At 39.7% G+C, this 19,462-nt stretch overlaps 1 protein-coding gene across 2 annotated transcripts in view; it reads left to right on the top strand.

Annotated features, from left to right (window-relative positions):
* LOC307156174 (uncharacterized protein) overlaps window positions 1–12,413 on the top strand; it is a 66,944-nt gene extending 54,531 nt beyond the window's left edge. Inside the window, exon 2 of one of the 2 annotated variants that reach the window (XM_079867403.1) lies at window positions 8,692–12,413. In XM_079867403.1, coding sequence (XP_079723529.1) covers window positions 8,697–10,187 — 1,491 coding nt within the window. In that variant the 5' untranslated portion in view covers window positions 8,692–8,696 and the 3' untranslated portion in view covers window positions 10,188–12,413. The remainder of the gene's footprint in view (window positions 1–8,691) is intronic. The other variant, XM_079867404.1, reaches the window with a different exon arrangement.
* The last annotated feature ends 7,049 nt before the right edge of the window (window positions 12,414–19,462 follow it).

The raw sequence follows: 19,462 nt of genomic DNA, 5'->3' as shown, positions 1-19,462 counted from the left end.
TGTAAACGCCCACTGCTGTGATTGGCTGCTGTGAGACTTCAGTGTAAACGCCCACTGCTGTGATTGGCTGACATGCTTGCATATGAAATATCTGGCATTACATGTAGATCTATCTGGAAAACTTTTACTATTACAGCTTTTATACGTTTTTACTATTACAGCTATCGGGATTAACGAATCGTGAGAAGTTTAAGTATTTAGATCTATTCCCATCACATAAAAGGTTGCAGTGATGACCATTGAGCAGATGACAGCCTGTCGATCGCGTGAATGAAGATCTTATCACTGCAACGCAGTTTCTGCGAGAAACGACGAGAAGTTGAGCGTTTAGTCACTGGCTTGATTTACTGATGCAAACAGTATTGAACAACTTTGAGAGAAAGATTATCTTTCTGAACTTGAACAATTACGCATCAGATTTTCACATAACCCACTGGTTCTTCTCCAGAGGCTCGGATGAAGGAACTAAAAAAATACTTTTGTGTTCATTTGTACATCCAAACACTGAGCAACTGCCATGCTTCGTTCGCTCGTTTGCAAGCCATGATGTCTCTCGAGGAAAAAAAAATATCGCGCTGGATCTAGATAACACAGTGTAAATTATCATTAATAAAATCACTACTTACCACTTGCGGGAATATAACGTTAGTTGAAATTGCCCCCTTCGTCAGTATGAGACGCAGAGAGAAGCCTGGCTGCTTGATATTGTTCCAGGTTAGAAAAACAGTCCGTGGTGAAATGGGCAGAGCAAACTAACAACTTCGAATTAAACTGTAGCGGTATCAGATAGATCAGGGATGGGCAACTTCGGTCCTGGAGGGCCACTGTCCTACAGAGTTTAGCTTCAACCCTAATCAAACACACCTGAACAAGCTAATCAAGGTCCTCAAGATTACTAGAAAATTACAGGCAGGTGATTTTTTTCAGGGTTGGAGCTAAACTCTGTAGGACAGTGGCCCTCCAGGACCGAAGTTGCCCATCCCTGAGATAGATAGATAGATAGATAGATAGATCTGCCATTTTCCCTATGATCCTTGCTTGTTTATTCACCTGCAGAACTTCTGATGATTTGACATTGAACATTGAACATGGCATTGAACATGGGCTGGCATATGCAAATTTTTGGAGGTGTACATATTAATGATCCCGACTGTTGCGTCACAGTCGGTGTTTTGTGGAGATTCGCCTATTTTTCAGGGGTGTTTTTCAAAAAACGAGATTTAAATAAGAAGGAGAAAACAATGGTGTTTGAGACTCACTGTATGTCATGCCCATGTACTGAACACTTGTTATTTAACTATGCCAAGATAAATTCAATTTCAAATTCTAAGACACCTTTATTAAAATATTATCATCGTTCCCTGCAGGTTATTTTGGAGTTTATGTTATATAAACTAATTTAAACATTGTAGGCTATATGATACCAATATACTACAGAGATTATTCTAATGCTGAAATGTGTAATTCACATTCGGTCACATTTGCAGCTCAAGTGGCTGAGAGAGAGCCTACTCGGATGAAAACTGTTTCAGTGAGCTCAATTATAGTAATGCCGCATTTTTAGTAACAGTAACGGTAACAGCGTTGTAACGGAGGAAACAGTAATTAGTTTGATTACTCGTTATTGAAAAAAATAATGCTGTTAGTTACGCTGTTTATTTATAACGCCGTTATCCCCATCACTGGTTACGTGCCATTCAGAATGACTTATGTTGTGGACGTGCTATTTCTGGAGCAACGCGACACGGCAACTAAACCCAAATAATCCAAATAATAAATGTTTTATTACAATATTGTTCTCTTTATAATGTTATGTAATATGACAGTCCAATAGTCATTATTAGTCGTGCATTGCCGTACACTGTACGTGCAATACCGTACACTTTACTACATTAATTCTTAACCAAATGCATCCTGTATGAGATAAATCAGATATAAATAAGCCTACACAAAATAAACACAATATTACAACATTGCATTTGCACAGAACAAAAGGCTGCGAGTGCACACGCAAACTTATAGTCATGATGGTGTAAAATGTATTATTGATGTTTTATCCATGTCATAGTGTGAGAAATGACAGTATTGTCTTTCAATTGAGCAGTTTAATAGGCTTTTGTCATCTATCTGACTCAAATAATGTGTTTCTAACAGGTGCCTACCCCTAGTGCTCGAATCATCTCCACAATGTAGTTTAGTTCTGTTTGTTTTTCAACAGTATTTTGTTACAAAGAAAACGTCTCAGGTTACAACTGTAACCCTAGTTCCCTGAGAAGGGAACGAGACGCTGCGTCGATGATGATTTGGGAACGCCCCTACGTGATTGCGTCTGAAGCACGTATGTCAACTAGTCCATTGGAAAGAAGGAACGTCACGGGCGGGTAAAGGATAAAAGCACATCCTGTGCAACCGGCGCTAGCTTCGAGAGCCAAAGCAAAGTCGATCACAGGGATGCAGGAAGTATGTGCAGGGTGACGCAGCATCTCGTTACCTTCTCAGGGAACTAGGGTTACAGTGGTAACCTGAGACTTTCTCTTTCGAGGGAACTCGCGCAGCATCAATGACGCTTTGGGAACAAGAATTCCCAATATGCCATGCTTAAAATTGCCTGTATGTAAAACTGGCGGCAAGATACGTCCAGGTCCAGGCTATAATATCTCACAAATGTGAGTGGCGAGGACCAACCCGCCGCATCACAAACCTCTTGAAGGGAAGAGATAGATAGGGAGATAGGGAAGAGAGAGAGCCTCAACTATTCACTTGCTGATTGTCTGCTTAGAGGCTGGAAGACCCTTCTTGGGTGATCCAAAGCAGACAAACAACTGATCTGATTTTCTCCACTGGGCAGCCCTGTGGACACAAGTATCCAGTGCTCGCCCTGGACACGAGATTCAGTTTTTCCTGGTCTGAAGAAGTAAACAGAGGACGACAGAAAGCCTGCAGTACAATAGGCCTCGGAATATTGGTTGGCACCTTCGGGACGTATCTCTGCTTAGGGTATAAGAATGCCTTGACCATCCTGGGTGAAAACTCAAGGCAGGTGGGAGGAACCGAAAGGGAACCGACCCTATTTAGGGACGAAATAGCTAGAAGAAAGATGGTCTTTAAAGTCAGAATGAATCTAGGGGCTTGAATGGAGTCCCTGACAGGCCTTCCAAAACTATTGCCAGGTCCCAAGCCGGCACCCTAAGGCGAGTTGCTGGCCTCAGCCTCAAGGTGTCACAAAGCACTGCAGTACTACAAGGTAGTGCTCTATTCTTTGACAAATCCAATAACAACGACTAACATTTCACTTCAAAAAAATTTACATTGGAGACCTAGAAGCTGCGCTGATCGTAACTTACACAACACACAAATACTTGAGCATGCTACATAACACATAAAAGCAACAATTATTAATAATACTTACAGGTTGTGATTCGGAGGAAGAAGCTGATCCAAATAAACTTGGTACTGAACTTTCCTTCTGTAACAACCGGCTCGCGAATCCACACTTGAAAGCAGTTTGTAAAGCAATCGTCATTAAAATGACGTGAACACAGCACAAGGTTTGGGCTACAACGTTACTTGCATGGTATAGTTGTAAATATAAACTCTAGCCACTGATTCTTCACATGCTCGTCCCTGGGCAGTGAAAAAAGGTCACTTTTGATTCGCACTTCAGAACACAGCGTTTTGTTGTCGACATGATGTTTTCAAGTTTTCCCTGGTGTCTGCGTGCGTGCGCAATGAGTGGGTGCGGCCAATTTGAAATTTTTTCGTCTTGACGTCACAACGAAAAGGAAAATGACTCATTGGAAAAACGATTCATTAAAATTGACTCAGAGTCGACTCCTACTTTTGAGAGACAATAACTTTTTTTACGGTGAACTTTCATATATAAAACTTTGCAGGATGTTTTTGTTCACTTAGATCTATGTTACACACTACATGAAAGGTCATTTTCAAAATTCCATAATAGGTGCCCTTTAACGCGCTCCGGCTGCCCATCCGCACAAAAAAGTGCCTAGTGTCTCGAGAACGCACTCCCTGAAATAGGTTCGAAGGTGCAAACGATTACCCGTTTTCTCTGCGCAAACCTCTGAAACGCAAATCCGGGAAAATGCAGAAGGCACGCATATGTGTATCACGTGTTCGGGCGATAGGTATGCCCAGAAATTGTCGTCGCGTCTGCGTAGCCACGCGAACCGGAATTATCCCGACAACGTTTTATTTGTATAGAGGTAAAGGGAAGGAGGCCTTCATAGGGGAGAAGACTAGTTGACAGTTCAGGACTACGTTGTTGTCGTGTCCAGGCGCTGGTCCTTAAAGGGGGGGTGAAATGCTCATTTTCACTCAATCTCCTGTTAATCTTGAGTACCTATAGAGTAATATTGCATCCTTCATATCTCCAAAAAGTATTTTGTTTTATTAAATTTTTAACATAAAGATAGGCTGTACCGAGTCTTTCCGGAAAAAAACGAGCGGCTGGGGGCGGGCCGTGTGGGCGAAGCTTAGCTGTGCTAACGCACCAAGCTAGTGACAACACACAGAGACATTTGTTCAACAAACAGTTTTACTCACCGTCTGGTTCCAACGCACGACCGCGAACCTTTATCATTGTGACTGCTCGATCCGTAAGCATTAGACGATCTGCAAATCCGTAGATCTGGGCTTTGTTTATAAAACAATCATCGTCAAAATGCAGGGAACAAAAGTCTTGCACAACTCCGTTTATGCTCAGGAAAACAAACTGCCACGGGTTCCTTAACGCTGGGTTCTTTGGGAATCTGTGCAGGGTTGTCTTGCCCTGGCAACCAAAAACACACTTCTTTGGTGACATTGACTTCCCAAAAGCCGGGCAGGGCGCTTTGATGGCGAACTGCTTTCACTCTCTTGCTCTGGTCTACGAGTGCGCGCGCGGCCGCGATCTTACCGGAGAAGTGCCCTTAGGACCCATATAAGGAAATTCCGCCCTATCTTACGTAAGACAGAGCCATACTCGAAAAAAACTTTCCGAAACTTGTGACAAACCGGAAGGAGTATTTTTGGAACAAAAATACTCCTTCAAACGTACAACTTAGTTTTTTAAACTTTGTCCATGTTTAGCATGGGAATCCAACTCTTTACCAGTGTAAAAAACTCAGTATGCATGAAATAGCATTTCACCCCCCCTTTAATCAGATCTGGATACGCCCTGGATACGACGGACTGCGGTAAACTTTGGGATAAACAGACTAATATTAGCGTAGATACCATTCTTCTTATGATGTAACGAGTACATCCGGATTTATGGGAAGTGTTCCCGGTCTCGGCTGACCTAATCTATGCAGCCTAACATTGAATTATAGAAGTCTATAATGTGTTATGTGTATGCTAGGTTAAAGAGATGTGTTTTTAGTCTAGCTTTGAACCGACAGAGTGTGTCTGCTTTCCGGACAATGTAAGGGAGATTGTTCCAAAGTTTTGGTGGTAAATAGGAAAAGGATCGATTTAGTCGATTTTGATATTCTAAGTATTTTCAACTGCCCGTAATTTTGAGATCGTAATAGACATGAAGGACTATAATGCGTTAAGAGCTCGCTCAAGTACTGCGGAGCTAATCCATTTAGTGCTTTGTAAGTAATCAGCAATATTTTAAAATGTTTGCGATGTTCAATAGGGAGCCAGTGCAGTTTTGACAGAACCGGGCTAATATGGTCATACTTCCTGGTTCTGGTAAGAACTCGAGCTGCTGCGTTTTGGACCAGCTGTAGTTTGTTTATTAAGCGTGCAGGGCAACCACCAAGTAGAGAATTACAATAATCTAGCCTTGATGTCTGGAACGCATGAACTAATTGCTCAGCATTTTCATTGAGAGCATATGGCGTAATTTAGATATTTTTTTGATCTTTTTAGACACGTGACATTATAAGAAAGATTGGTATCAAAGAGCACACCCAGGTTCCTCACCGACGACGAAGACTTGACAGAGCAGCCATCAAGCGTTAGACAGTATTCTAGGTTATTACGTGAGGACTTTTTTTGTCCAATAATTAGAATCTGTTTTTTGTTTTTTCAGAATTAAGTAGTAGGAAATTACTAGTAATCCAGTTTATTTATATCTGCTATGCATTCATTTTGTGAATTGGTAAGTTTCGTTAGGTTTTGAAGAAATATAGAGCTGAGTATCATCAGCATAACAGTGAAAACTAATGTCATGCTTCCTAATGATATCTCCTAATGGTAGCATGTACAGAGTGAACAGCAACGGTCCTAGTACTGAGCCTTGTGGTACGCCATACTGAACTTGTGATCGATGAGACATCTCTTCATTTACTGCTACAAACTGATAACGTTCAGATAAGTATGATTTAAACCATGCTAATGCGATTCCACTAATGCCAACAAAGTGTTTGAGTCTATTTAAAAAGATGTTGTGGTCGATAGTGTCAAATGCAGCACTAAGATCGAGTAACACTTAGGCTATAGAGAGATACAACCATGATCAGATGATCAGAGCAAATCATTTGTGATTCTAATGAGAGCAGTCTCAGTAATGTTGTATCCTAATGACAAAGAGGAATTAATGATATTAAGAAGAGGATCTATGACCTTTGGAAGCATATATTTCATTAGCTTAGTCGGTATTGGGGACCCAACAATAAACAGTGTTCACTAAGCTAGTCACATCCAAAGCTGTATCTAAAGCCCTTGCACTCTTACTATCCTCAATTAAAGTTTGGATGTGTGTGTAATGACTGAGACAAGTCCAGACACAAGTATTTGTTATAGTTTAACAAATGATAATGAACAAAAGAACTCACTCTGGGATCTGTGGCCCCATCCCCCAAAACAGGGCAAGAAGGTCTTTGTCACCATGACCATGATCAGATAAGTTGGTTTTATGACTCTAAGCAATGTGAACAGGGCCTCTGCTACAAAACCTACAGATATTAGAACAGACTCTCCTGCATTCATTTATCGAAGAACTGATAAACATGAAATTAATATGCATTCCAGAACATTTTTTGAATGATTTACTGTCTTGTGTTGTGTCTTTAAATACTAGTATCTGTTGATACTATTATCCCTTTGATACTATGTATTTTATTATAGAACTAACAGTCAACGTAACCCCACGCATATAGTTTGGTCTCTATAAATTGGTACTTTGAAGATCGAAATGATTGCTTTTAAAGGGCCTCTTCGCTAGCCCTTCTCTCTCTTCTCTGCTGGCCTCAACTGCTGTTGATACTGTGGGGGACCATCACTGAATGGGCAACGATCAACTCTTGGCCTTCTTGATACGTTCAGGATGCTGTGCTGTCCAGCGTGGCCTCAGCAGGCCCGGGCTGCAGGCTTCGACTCACAACATAAATTTAACATATAACAAATAATAATAAGTACAAATTTTAAAATAAACAATCTACTCCACTTGAATGCTAAACGCTTGTGTTATTTGTCACAGGGTAATTCACTTGAGCTTGTGTTTCTGGTGTCCCACTTTAACATGCGCATGAATGGAAGTCAGTGCAAGGAAAAGTCTAGTGTGAACAGCCATTAATAATTAACGGTTTTAGTCAAATAAATATCAATCTCAAAGTTGGTATCGAAACATGGCAGTATTGTATATTTTAATGTTAATATCATGTTAGATAATTGTGTCATTGATCAAATTACCGTATTTTCCGGACTATAAGTCGCACTTTTTTTCATAGTTTGGCTGGTCCTGCGACTTATATTCAGGTGCGACTTATATATCAAAATTAATTCAGACTGAGATGAACCAAGAGAAAACATTACCGTCTACAGCCGCGAGAGGGCGCTCTAGTTGGCGGAGTTGTTCAGAAGCGACACCAAGGATGAAGAAAATTATGTGGAATGAGATCGCGGGAGCTTGTGAACTTGTTTACTGGTAACTTGCTTGTTATGGCGCTTTTCCACTACACAGTACCAGCTCGCCTCGGCTCGACTCGACTCGGCTCTGTTTGGTTTTCCACTGTGTAAAAGTTGTACCTGTACCTGCTTCCAGGTACTTTTTTCGTACCACCTCCGGCGAGATTCTAAGCGGGCTGAGGCGAGCCGAGGCGAGTCGAGTTGAGCTGGCACTGGTAATGGAAAAGCGCCAATAGACTCGCTGGCTTATGTTAATTTAGCCTATTCAGCCTCCCAGGTATGTGTTTTTTATGCTATTATGTAGCTGAATAACTGTTAATGTGTTGCGTTAACATACCGGACACCTATTCAGCTTGTTGTTCTGTCTGTGTGCTACTGTGTAGTTGAATAACTTGCCTTTCCAGATTAAATGTCTGTTCTTGGTCTTGGATTTTCTGGAAAAAAATTCTAAATAAATGCGACTTATAGTCCAGTGCGACTTATATATGTTTTTTTCCTCTTCATGACGCATTTTTTGACTGATGCGACTTATACTCCGGAGCGACTTATAGTCCGGAAAATACGGTAATAGTTATTGCTAAAGAAACATGGGATTTGTGCCTATAATGTTTTAAATATAATAATTGGAAGATAAATTTACTTCGTTCATGGAAAGTTTCAAGGACATATAATCAATAATAAAAAGGCATCAAATTATCATATTATTTTATAACAGTTGTCTACTTTCTACTATTACATCAGGGCTAACTTTCATGTCCTTCACTTTATATTTCTCTCTTTGAATTATTTTGATGTACTGAAAATTAAATGTAACATTTGTTTCTTTCCTGTCAGACCCGATGGAAGTGAAGGAGGAGAGTGAAGAACTGAGTGAAGTGAAGGAGGAGAGAGAAGAACTGAGTGAAGTGAAGGAGGAGAGTGAAGAACTGAGTGAAGTGGAGGAGGAGAGTGAAGAACTGAGTGAAGTGAAGGAGGAGAGTGAAGAACTGATGAAAGTGAAGGAGGAGAGAGAAGAACTGAGTGAAGTGAAGGAGGAGAGTGAAGAACTGAGTGAAGTGAAGGAGGAGAGTGAAGAACTGAGAGAAGTGAAGGAGGAACATCATGTCAATCCTGAAGGAAAACCATTGAGTCGCTCAAAGACTAAAAAAAATTTTTTAAAGAAAAGAGCCAAGAAATCTTTCACCTGCACTCAGTGTGGAAAGAGCTTCACAACCAAAGGAAGTCTTGAGCGTCACATGAGGATCCACACTGGAGAGAAGCCGTTCTCATGTGATCAATGTGGAAAGAGTTTCAGTCATTTATCATCCCTTAATGTTCACATGAGGATCCACACCGGAGAGAAGACGTTTTCATGTGATCAATGCGGCAAAACATTTCTTAGAGCATCAGACCTGAAGACACACCTGACAGTTCATACAAAGGAGAAGCCACATTCATGTTCTGTGTGTGGAAAGGGTTTTTCACTGCTGCAACATTTACATAGACATCAGAAAACTCACACTGGTGTGAGAGAGTACATGTGCTTTGAGTGTGAGAAGACTTTTACTACAGCGGACGGTTTAAAACTGCACCAGAGAATTCACACTGGAGAAAAACCTTACAAGTGTTCACACTGTGACAAGAGATTCAGTCTGTCAGGACATCTGAAAACACATGAGAGGATCCACACTGGAGAGAAGCCGTTCTCATGTGATCAGTGCGGGAAGAGTTTCAGTCGATCATCAGCCCTTAATGTTCACATGATGGTCCACACCGGAGAGAAGCCGTTCTCATGTGATCAGTGCGGGAAGAATTTCAGTCGATCATCAGCCCTTAATGTTCACATGATGGTCCACACCGGAGAGAAGCCGTTCTCATGTGATCAGTGCCGGAAGAGTTTCAGTCGATCATCAGCCCTTAATGTTCACATGATGGTCCACACCGGAGAGAAGCCGTTCTCATGTGATCAGTGCGGGAAGAGTTTCAGTCGATCATCAGCCCTTAATGTTCACATGATGATCCATACTGGAGAGAAGCTGTTCTCATGTGATCAGTGCAGCAAAACATTTCTTAGGTCATCAGAGCTGAAGAGACACCTGACAGTTCATATGAAGGAGAAGCCACATTCATGTTCTGTGTGTGGAAAGGGTTTTTCAAAGCTGCCTAATTTACATAGACATGAGAAAACTCACACTGGTGTGAGAGAGTATATGTGCTTTGAGTGTGAGAAGACTTTTACTACAGCGGACGGTTTAAAACTGCACCAGAGAATTCACACTGGAGAAAAACCTTACAAGTGTTCACACTGTGACAAGATTCTGTCATCTGTCAGCAGATCTGAAAAAACATGAAAGGATCCACACTGGAGAAAAAAATCGATCATCACATCTGAAAATGCATGAGAGGATCCACAGCAGTGGGAAGCTGCACACGTGTGATCAGTGTCGGAAGAGTTTTGATTTTAAAAGTGACATGAAGCTACACATGAAGATCCATGCAGTGGAGAAACCACTTAAACACAGTCTGAGATCACGGTAATTATGACCGCCGCTAGCGTAGCTAGCGAAAGCGGTCATAAAGGGATTGTCAAAGTTTTTTTTTTTTTTTTTGTCATCTACTGAATTTTTCGTCAACGATACCAGGGACACCGAAACACCGGGGAACATGAAATTTGGTGGGCATGTAGCCCCACTAGACTTTTACGGAAAAATTTCATTTGGTCCCCGGGCCCCCCCCCCCCCCCCCGCACTGGGCCCCCCCAAACCCAAAAAATGCAGTTTTTCCTAAATAACTACCTGAACCGTGGCACCGAGGATGAAGAAATTTTTATGGTATGTTACTCTTAAAGGCCTCATTATGCTTCTGCGTCAACTCCACGGCGTAGCTACGCCGTCACTCCAACGGCGTCGTGACTGTTTTATGGTTCTGCGTCGGGTTCCGTTGCATCGCGGTGCATTTCACCGCCAGAACGCTAGGGGGGGGGGTGTGTGGTTCGCGAATCTCTTTCCTAGTTTGTTTTGGTTCCGTGCGCCGGTTCCGCTTTTTCATTTCCGACAATGGCGAGCGAAAGAGAGAGAGTGTTGTTGCAGCTGGAGCTAATCAACGTTGAACAACAAATGATTTTATTGCAAATGTTTAATCGTAGAAGAAAAAGAAGACGTCAGCGAAGGTGGTCTGTACGACCAGTGCACGAAGACGGGAAGGATTGGCGAATTTGTTACGGTTGTTCGACCGCTGAGGGACTTGGATGAAGAAATGCACTTTAAGTATTTTCGGATGTCGAAAGGTCGATTTGACGATCTTGTTCATCGTTTAAAGCCGTTAATACAGCATCAGAATACACACAGTATGCCTATTGACCTCGCTCAGAGACTGGCAGTGACTTTAAAGATTTTATCTTCGGGTGCAAACCAACAGATCACCGGGTTGGGCTACAAAATGGGTGCGACCACGGTGTCCCGCATAGTATCGGAGGTCTGCAAAGCGCTGTGGACTGCGCTGCAGCCCGAATTTTTGCCCTGCCCTTCAACCAGCCAGTGGGAAGCTATTGCTTCAGATTTTTGGCGGCTTTGGAACTTCCCAAACTGCGTTGACAGCCTCGACGGGAAACATGTTAACGTCAAGGCACCACCAAACGCAGGGAGTGATTATTTTAATTACAAGGGGAATCACTCCATTGTCCTCATGGCAACCTGCGATGCCAGGTATCGGTTCACGATGGTGGACGTGGGAGGATATGGACGGGAAAGCGATGGTGGCGTTTTCAAAGCGAGTAGATTTGGGTCGATGCTGCTGGACCACCAGTTGAATCTGCCCCAACCAGCTGAACTGCCTGGGACCAGAGTCCAAATCCCTCACGTTATCGTTGCTAATGCTGCCTTCCCCCTACACTGCAATCTCATGCGTCCCTTTCCAGGTATGTAATGAAATTAAAACATAGTAGGCCTACATTGTGTCTTCATAACATGTTTGTTATGCCTATGATTGTGGTACAGTGATTAATACTGTGTTTTCTGAAACGGGGGAACATGACGAGGGACAAGTAAATCTACAATTACCGCCACTCCAGAGCAAGGCGGGTGATTGAAAATGCCTTTGGCATCATGGCTGCACGGTGGAGAATCCTGGGAAGACCAATTGAGTTCCATCCAGACAAAGCTGTGAGTGTCGTTAAAACGTGTGTTGTCCTGCACAACTACCTCACCTACACAGACGAAATGAACAGCCCAGAGAGCCGATATGTACCACCACATTTTACAGACTGTGACTGAAGGGACTGTGCAGCCTGGAGAGTGGCGAAGAATGGTGGCAGACGACACAAACTTTGTCCCCATAGAACCGACACGGATGTCCAAGGCCCGTTCCACCCGAGCTGCCATAGCTGTTCGGAATGACTTGAAGGCTTTTTTTCAGTCTCCACATGGAACTGTGCCATGGCAGGATAATGTAGTGTCCCGTGGCAGACTTGGTTAATTACTTGATATCCATGATGTACCCATGAACATTGTATTGTAAATAAACAACAAACTTTTTTTCAAAACAAACATTGATTTGATTGATTGAAGTTTATTTCTAGCAACAAAAAAAAAGAAAGAAAAGAATATATATAAATATATACATACACTACCGGTCAAAAGTTTTAGATCGGTAAGATTTTTAATGTTTTTAAAAGAAGTCTTCTGCTCACCAAGGCTGCATTTATTTGATTAAAAATACAAAACAAAAACAGTATTATTGTGAAATATTATTTACAATTTAAAACAGCTGTTTTCTATGTGAATATACAGTAAAGTGTAATTTATTCCTGTGATCAAAACTGAATTTTCAGCATCATTACTCCAGTCTTCAGTGTCACATGATCCTTCAGAAATCATTCTAATATGAGTCGATGCTCAAACAATATTCATTACTATTTTCAATGTTGAAAACCGTTATGTACAATATTTTTTTTCAAAATTCTTTGATGAATAGAAAGTTCAAAAGAACAGCATTTTTAAAAATAGATTATTTTCTAACATTATAAATGTCTTTACTGTAACTTTTGATCAGTTTAACTCATCCTTGATGAATAAAAGTATTGATTTAATTTATTTATTTCCCCCCAAAATAAAATTAAAATTCTTACTGACAGCAACCTTTTGAACGGTAGTGTTTAATGTTACAAAAGCTTTCAGTTTCAGATAAATGCTGTTCTTTTGAACTTTCTATTCATCATAGCATCATGAAATAGAAATGTAAAAAACTGTTTTCAACATTGATAATAATCATAAAATGTTTCTTGACCATCAAATCAGTATATTAGAATGATTTCTGAAGGATCATGTGTCATTGAAGACTGGAGTAATGATGCTGAACATTCAGCTTTGATCACAGGAATAAATTACACTTTAAAATATATTGAAATAGAGAACAGTCATTTTAAATTGTCATAAAATATGTTTTGTTTTATTGTTTTTTATATGCTAAATGCAGCCTTGGTGAGCAGAAGAGACTTCTTTTAAAAACATTAAAAATCTTACCGATCTAAAACTTTTGACCAGTAGTGTATAACACAATAAAAATAAATAAACAAACAGTTTATCACCCATATACATATGCATATATTTTTGTGGGCTTTATACTAGAATTGAGCAGTATAAAAATATGCTTAGAGGGTATGTAGTGAACTTTTATAATTATTGCCACAAATTTCTATGCAATGAGTATATTATATTCCAAGACATTTAACTTTATTAATTATACAAATACTATTAGATACTTTACCTTGTATGTATCTGATGTGTGGTTTCCAGCTTAAAGGGATACTCCACTTTAAAATGAAAATTCTGTCATCATATATTCACCCTCATGTTGTTTCAAACCTGTAAGAATTTCTTTCTTCTGCTGAACACAAAGGAAGATATTTAGAAGAATGTCAGTAACCAGACAGTTTCTGGTCTCATTGACTTCCATATTATATTTTTTCCTACTATGGAAGTCGATGGGACCCAGAAACTCTCTGGTTACTGACATTCTTCTAAATATCTTCCTTTCTTTTCAACAGAATTTTCACTTTAAAGTGGAGTATCCCTATAATTTACTATCAATAGTAATTCCCAAGAATTTAACTTCTGACACTATTTCTAATGCAACACCATCAATACTTAATAATATTTCTGCGTTTTCTTTATAATTACCAAACATCATTCCCTTCGTTTTATTTAAATTCAAAGATAATTTATTAATATCCATCCATATTTTTAGTTTTACTAATTCTTTATTTACTGTCTTTATAAGTATATTATAGTTATCAGTATGAGGGTGCAAATGTTCAGACTCATACAACATCTTGTGAACACTTGAAGGCTTTGAAGGTAACCATGAACATTGTATTGTAAATAAACAACAAACTTTTTTTCAAAACAAAACGTTGATTTATTAATGTGCAATGAGTAATAAAAGTGCCAAGGGCAAAGGTTTAAGTACAATAAAAAAATATATATATAAGAGTAATAGGCACAAGAAATATAAATATAAAACACAATATAAGTTAACTGTAAAATAAAACATTATCTAAGAAAATCAACTATTTACAAATATTTATAAAAGTGCACTGAATCAGTGTGTGAACACCCCAGACGAGGATGAGGATGCAAATGTTCAGTCTCTGCTCTCAAACAACATCTTGTGAACATTAAACATAACATCAGCCCTGCGCCCCTCTGGCACTCTTCGAAGCAGATCAGCCACTGTCTGGCCAAATCGGCAACACTCGTCGCTGGTGTCCTGCACAAGCTTTTCCTGAAGGTCCATGCGGCGTTCGTCCAGCTGCGTCATCTGCTTTATTAGCCAGTCATCCTGGTTCCTCTTCCGTTTAGACCCCACTCTGGACACAGGTGACTCGGCAAGGATTGAAGATGGTGGGCTACACACAGCAGGCACAGGTGGTGGTTGAGTAGACAAAGAGAATGCCCGTACAGGTGAGGTTGGTGGCTGGGGGGACACAGAGGATGACTCAGATGATGAAGTGGATGGCATGGAGTCGGAATCAGAAGATGGTGAGGTCTGTTCCTGTTAAAGACAGAGCAGATTGGATTAGATTCAACTTTGTCATTGTGCATAGTACAGGTACAAAGACAACGATGACTGGTTGGTTGGTCTTTGTCTGTGCAGGTAATTACAGTGTTGTCTATGCAGTCTGATTTACGACCAGAGCTCTGGTATAAGATATGGAATTAGCAGCGCATGAAACCAGCAAAGCAAAACAATATTTTCAGCATGTTATGTTACATTTTGTTTGCACAGACGTTACAGACGAAACATGACGACATGCATTAGGACAGCCTGATAGCTAGCATTGTTAGCTAGCTAGCTTAGTAGCACACACAAAAAGAGGTACAACAACGAACTTATATTTACCTTAGTTTCGAAATTCGACTCGGTTTCTCGATGCTTGACATGGGGTGCCAGCCAGGACAGAAAATGGTAAAATGCAGGCACCTTTTTGCCGCCTGGATCACCGCTTCTTGGCGCCAGCTTTTTGCGGAGACGAACAAATTTGTCACGCAGGTTTTTCTTGGCGACGTCCAAGCCAACATTTTGGGCAATCTCTTTCCATGAGTTGTTTGCCATCTGGCAGTCTTTGTAGTGCGCTGAAGAGGAATTGTACAGGTGGTCATACTTTCGTACTTCCTCGATCAAACGTTCCTCAACTTGATCCATTGTTGAAACAGTGCAGCGGTCCAGATGGTCACTTTAAAAATGGCGGTATAGCGGGAGGGGGAAACCGGAAAAGCTACACTCCGGAAATGATGTATAATCTGACCAATCACAGCCCCTGCAGTCTGCGTCAACGCGACGCGTAGTTACAATTTTTTGGAGGTGCACGTCGAGCTACGGCGGAGGGGTCGCGTCGAGGTTCGCGTCGACGCAGAGGGGTCCGCGGGGGTACGCCGTCGATTTGACGCAGAAGCATAAAACAGGCTTAAGGGCCCACATCAACCTAGCCCATAATCACGCCTTTGTGATTTGCGCCCCTCCCATAAAAAATGAAAATGCAATATTATTCTGCTTTGATCACTTCTATCTTCAGTTGAGATGTTCAGAACTGCACCATATTTCATGTGTATGATTAACTTGACATCCTCTGGGGGTATGCTAAGTTTCGTACAATTTCATTCATGGGGGGGTATAAAATAAATTAATTTATGTGCACATTTAGTGACTGTACTCTCATCGGCCTGTAGATGGTGGTGTTGAGCGAAGGGTTGCTGGTTTAGGATGATACTGTCACTAAGGTTGCCAACTGTCCCGAATTAGGCGGGACGTCCTGTATTTTGGGCCTAATTTATTTGTCATGTGCGTGACCTCCCGTGTCCCGTTTTTTGACAAGCTGATAAACCACTGACTGATACAACAGCAACAGCAGCAGTGCTGACCACTACACTTGAGAATGATCACCGACACCTGTCATCATCCAATCACAGCTTTTTTTAATCACTGTTTTGAGACAAATCATTGTTTGATTTGCGAACATCCTCTGCCGTCTGGTCGCTTCCGCTTCAAGCCGGACTCGTCTCGCGCTAACGGTAATTTCCTTTCACTGTCCACGTTTTGATTTCGGCTAATCAATTTTGGCGAATGCAAACAACGTGATTATTGTTCATGAGTCTAACATCCAGCCACGCAAGAAAACATGTAATCTACCTGTGGGAATAATATGCTCAAAAAACATTTCTGATTATTATTAATGTTTTAAAGCTTTTAGAAAGTACATAGAAAGCTTTTGATTAATGTAACGCATCCTTGCTGAATAAAAGTAGGCAATTACTTTCTTTATTTTTTTCCCCAAAAATAATCTCACTAACCCCAAACTTTTGAACTGTAAGCCTAGTGTATAATGTTAAAAAAGCTTTCTATTTTAGATAAATGCTGTTATTTTGAACTATGGTTTGTTTGTAATGTTACTTTTTTCATGTATGACATTAAAATTATTTTTAGAATTAAATACATAAATAGGTTAAGCAATACAAATGTGTTTATGTCTGATAACCTTTTAAACACAAACTTAACTGCAGACACTGAAATGACGTACAGTGTGTGATACAGTACAAATATTTTGAGTGTCCCTCATTTTCCTATAAATAACCACGATTCTCCCGCATTTTCCTTTTCTGAAGTTGGCAACCCTAACTGTCACACACACACATGAAGGAATACAAACAAACGCAAGCATGCACACACACTGACATCCACACGCACAGACACACACCCATACACACACATACAAATCCACATGCACAGACACACACACACAAACACACGCGCGCACACATGTACGCACACATACATACACGCACAGACACACACACACACACACACACACAGACACACACATACACACAGACACACATACAGACATGCACATACTACTATTTTTTTTAGGTATATACATAAACACGCAATACAGCCAAATTGCTCCACGTCATTTATTTTTGTGGAAAGCCAGTGCAGGCCTGAGCGGCGGTCATATTTTGTACCGTCATGCGGTACATCTAGTTTATTGTCGTGCTGTGAAACAAAGTCTCTTAGACACTCATCACACTAGGCCTAAAAAAAAATTGTTTGGTTCTGGTTTCCGACCGACCCTGTCAATTTATATGCGACCCAAATTTATTTTATGAGCTTGGGGAAGAAATAATACAAATTAAATAAATTCACAAATAAAAAACGTTGAGGCGAACTATAATTTACGTTTTTGTACAGCACCGTTTTTGTATAGCATTCTTGCAATGCAAGATGACTCTCTTCCTCCAGCAATGCTAACAAACGAGTCAGCTACACGGTCGTTCACACATCGTTGTCGTCACTTACAAAGGCGACACTTTCCGCATCTGCGTGGAGTGTGACGCCTGTTTCACAAATACTCTGTTTGCAGTGCGTATGCGGTGCATTTTTTTTTTTCCGTACCCATGTTAACAGGTTCGAGCTTTCACACTGCATGCGGTTGCGGTCCGGCAATCCATTCCAGTTCCGGTGCGTATACAGCAGTGCAGTGATCGTTTCCGCACCAGGGTCTATTTCTGCTGTGTGCACACGCTGAATTAAAGTGACACCGCATGCATTTAATAAAATAAAATGTAGTAATCTCACCATAAATTCATTTAACTAAATTCTACTATTTTTCACAATCATCTTTTTACTTCAAGAACGGGGTAAATCAAGGAAAACTACATTTACTTCAACAAGGCGACATAATGAACAACACCCGTCTCATTCATGGAGGTGGAAAAACAAGTTCTTTGTGACATGCAAGATTTATTTATGTATGCGATTTTAATATAAGTGAATGGTTAAATATTTTACCACTTGCTTGAGCAACTTTATATATAGTTATATAGAAGTAATGCATTGAATAATAGTTTGTTTAGATTGTGTTTAGACGTGATGCGCCTATTAAAGCGTGTAGGCCTATATGTGTACAAAGAGAAACTAGAAAAAAAGTTTGAGACAAACTTTAAGTTGGCTTGAGAAAGCCTGACCAGAGAGTTTGAAGAAGTTTAAAGAAGTTAGAAGTTTAAAGAAGTTAGAAGTTTAAAGAAGTTAGAAGTTTAAAGAAGTTAGAAGTTTAAAGAAGTTTGAGGTTTAAAGAAGTTAGAAGTTTAAAGAAGTTAGAAGTTTAAAGAAGTTAGAAGTTTAAAGAAGTTAGAAGTTTAAAGAAGTTAGAAGTTTAAAGAAGTTTGAGGTTTAAAGAAGTTAGAAGTTTAAAGAAGTTAGAAGTTTAAAGAAGTTAGAAGTTTAAAGAAGTTAGAAGTTTAAAGAAGTTAGAAGTTTAAAGAAGTTTGAGGTTTAAAGAAGTTAGAGGTTTAAAGAAGTTTGAGGTTTAAAGTAGTTTAAAGTTTAAAGAAGTTAGAAATTTAAAGAAGTTAGAAGTTTAAAGAAGTTAGAAGTTTAAAGAAGTTAGAAGTTTAAAGAAGTTTGAGGTTTAAAGAAGTTAGAAGTTTAAAGAAGTTAGAAGTTTAAAGAAGTTAGAAGTTTAAAGAAGTTTGAGGTTTAAAGAAGTTAGAAGTTTAAAGAAGTTAGAAGTTTAAAAGTTTAAAGAAGTTAGAAGTTTAAAGAAGTTTGAGGTTTAAAGAAGTTAGAAGTTTAAAGAAGTTAGAAGTTTAAAGAAGTTAGAAGTTTAAAGAAGTTTGAGGTTTAAAGAAGTTAGAAGTTTAAAGAAGTTAGAAGTTTAAAAGTTTAAAGAAGTTAGAAGTTTAAAGAAGTTAGAAGTTTAAAGGAGTTAGAAGTTTAAAGGAGTTAGAAGTTTAAAGAAGTAAGAAGTTTAAAGAAGTTAGAAGTTTAAAGAAGTAAGAAGTTTAAAGAAGTTAGAAGTTTAAAGGAGTTAGAAGTTTAAAGGAGTTAGAAGTTTAAAGAAGTTAGAAGTTTAAAGAAGTTAGAAGTTTAAAGAAGTTAGAAGTTTAAAGAAGTTAGAGGTTTAAAGAAGTTAGAGGTTTAAAGAAGTTAGAAGTTTAAAGAAGTTAGAAGTTTAAAGAAGTTAGAAGTTTAAAGAAGTTTGAGGTTTAAAGAAGTTAGAGGTTTAAAGAAGTTTGAGGTTTAAATTAGTTTAAGGTTTAAAGAAGTTAGAAGTTTAAAGAAGTTAGAAGTT

The sequence above is a fragment of the Squalius cephalus genome, assembly GCF_949319135.1.
Source record: "Squalius cephalus genome assembly, chromosome: 1".
Taxonomy (NCBI): Eukaryota; Metazoa; Chordata; class Actinopteri; order Cypriniformes; family Leuciscidae; genus Squalius; species Squalius cephalus.
Note: the sequence above shows the minus strand (reverse complement) of the source record. Positions and strands in the feature narration are given on the sequence as shown.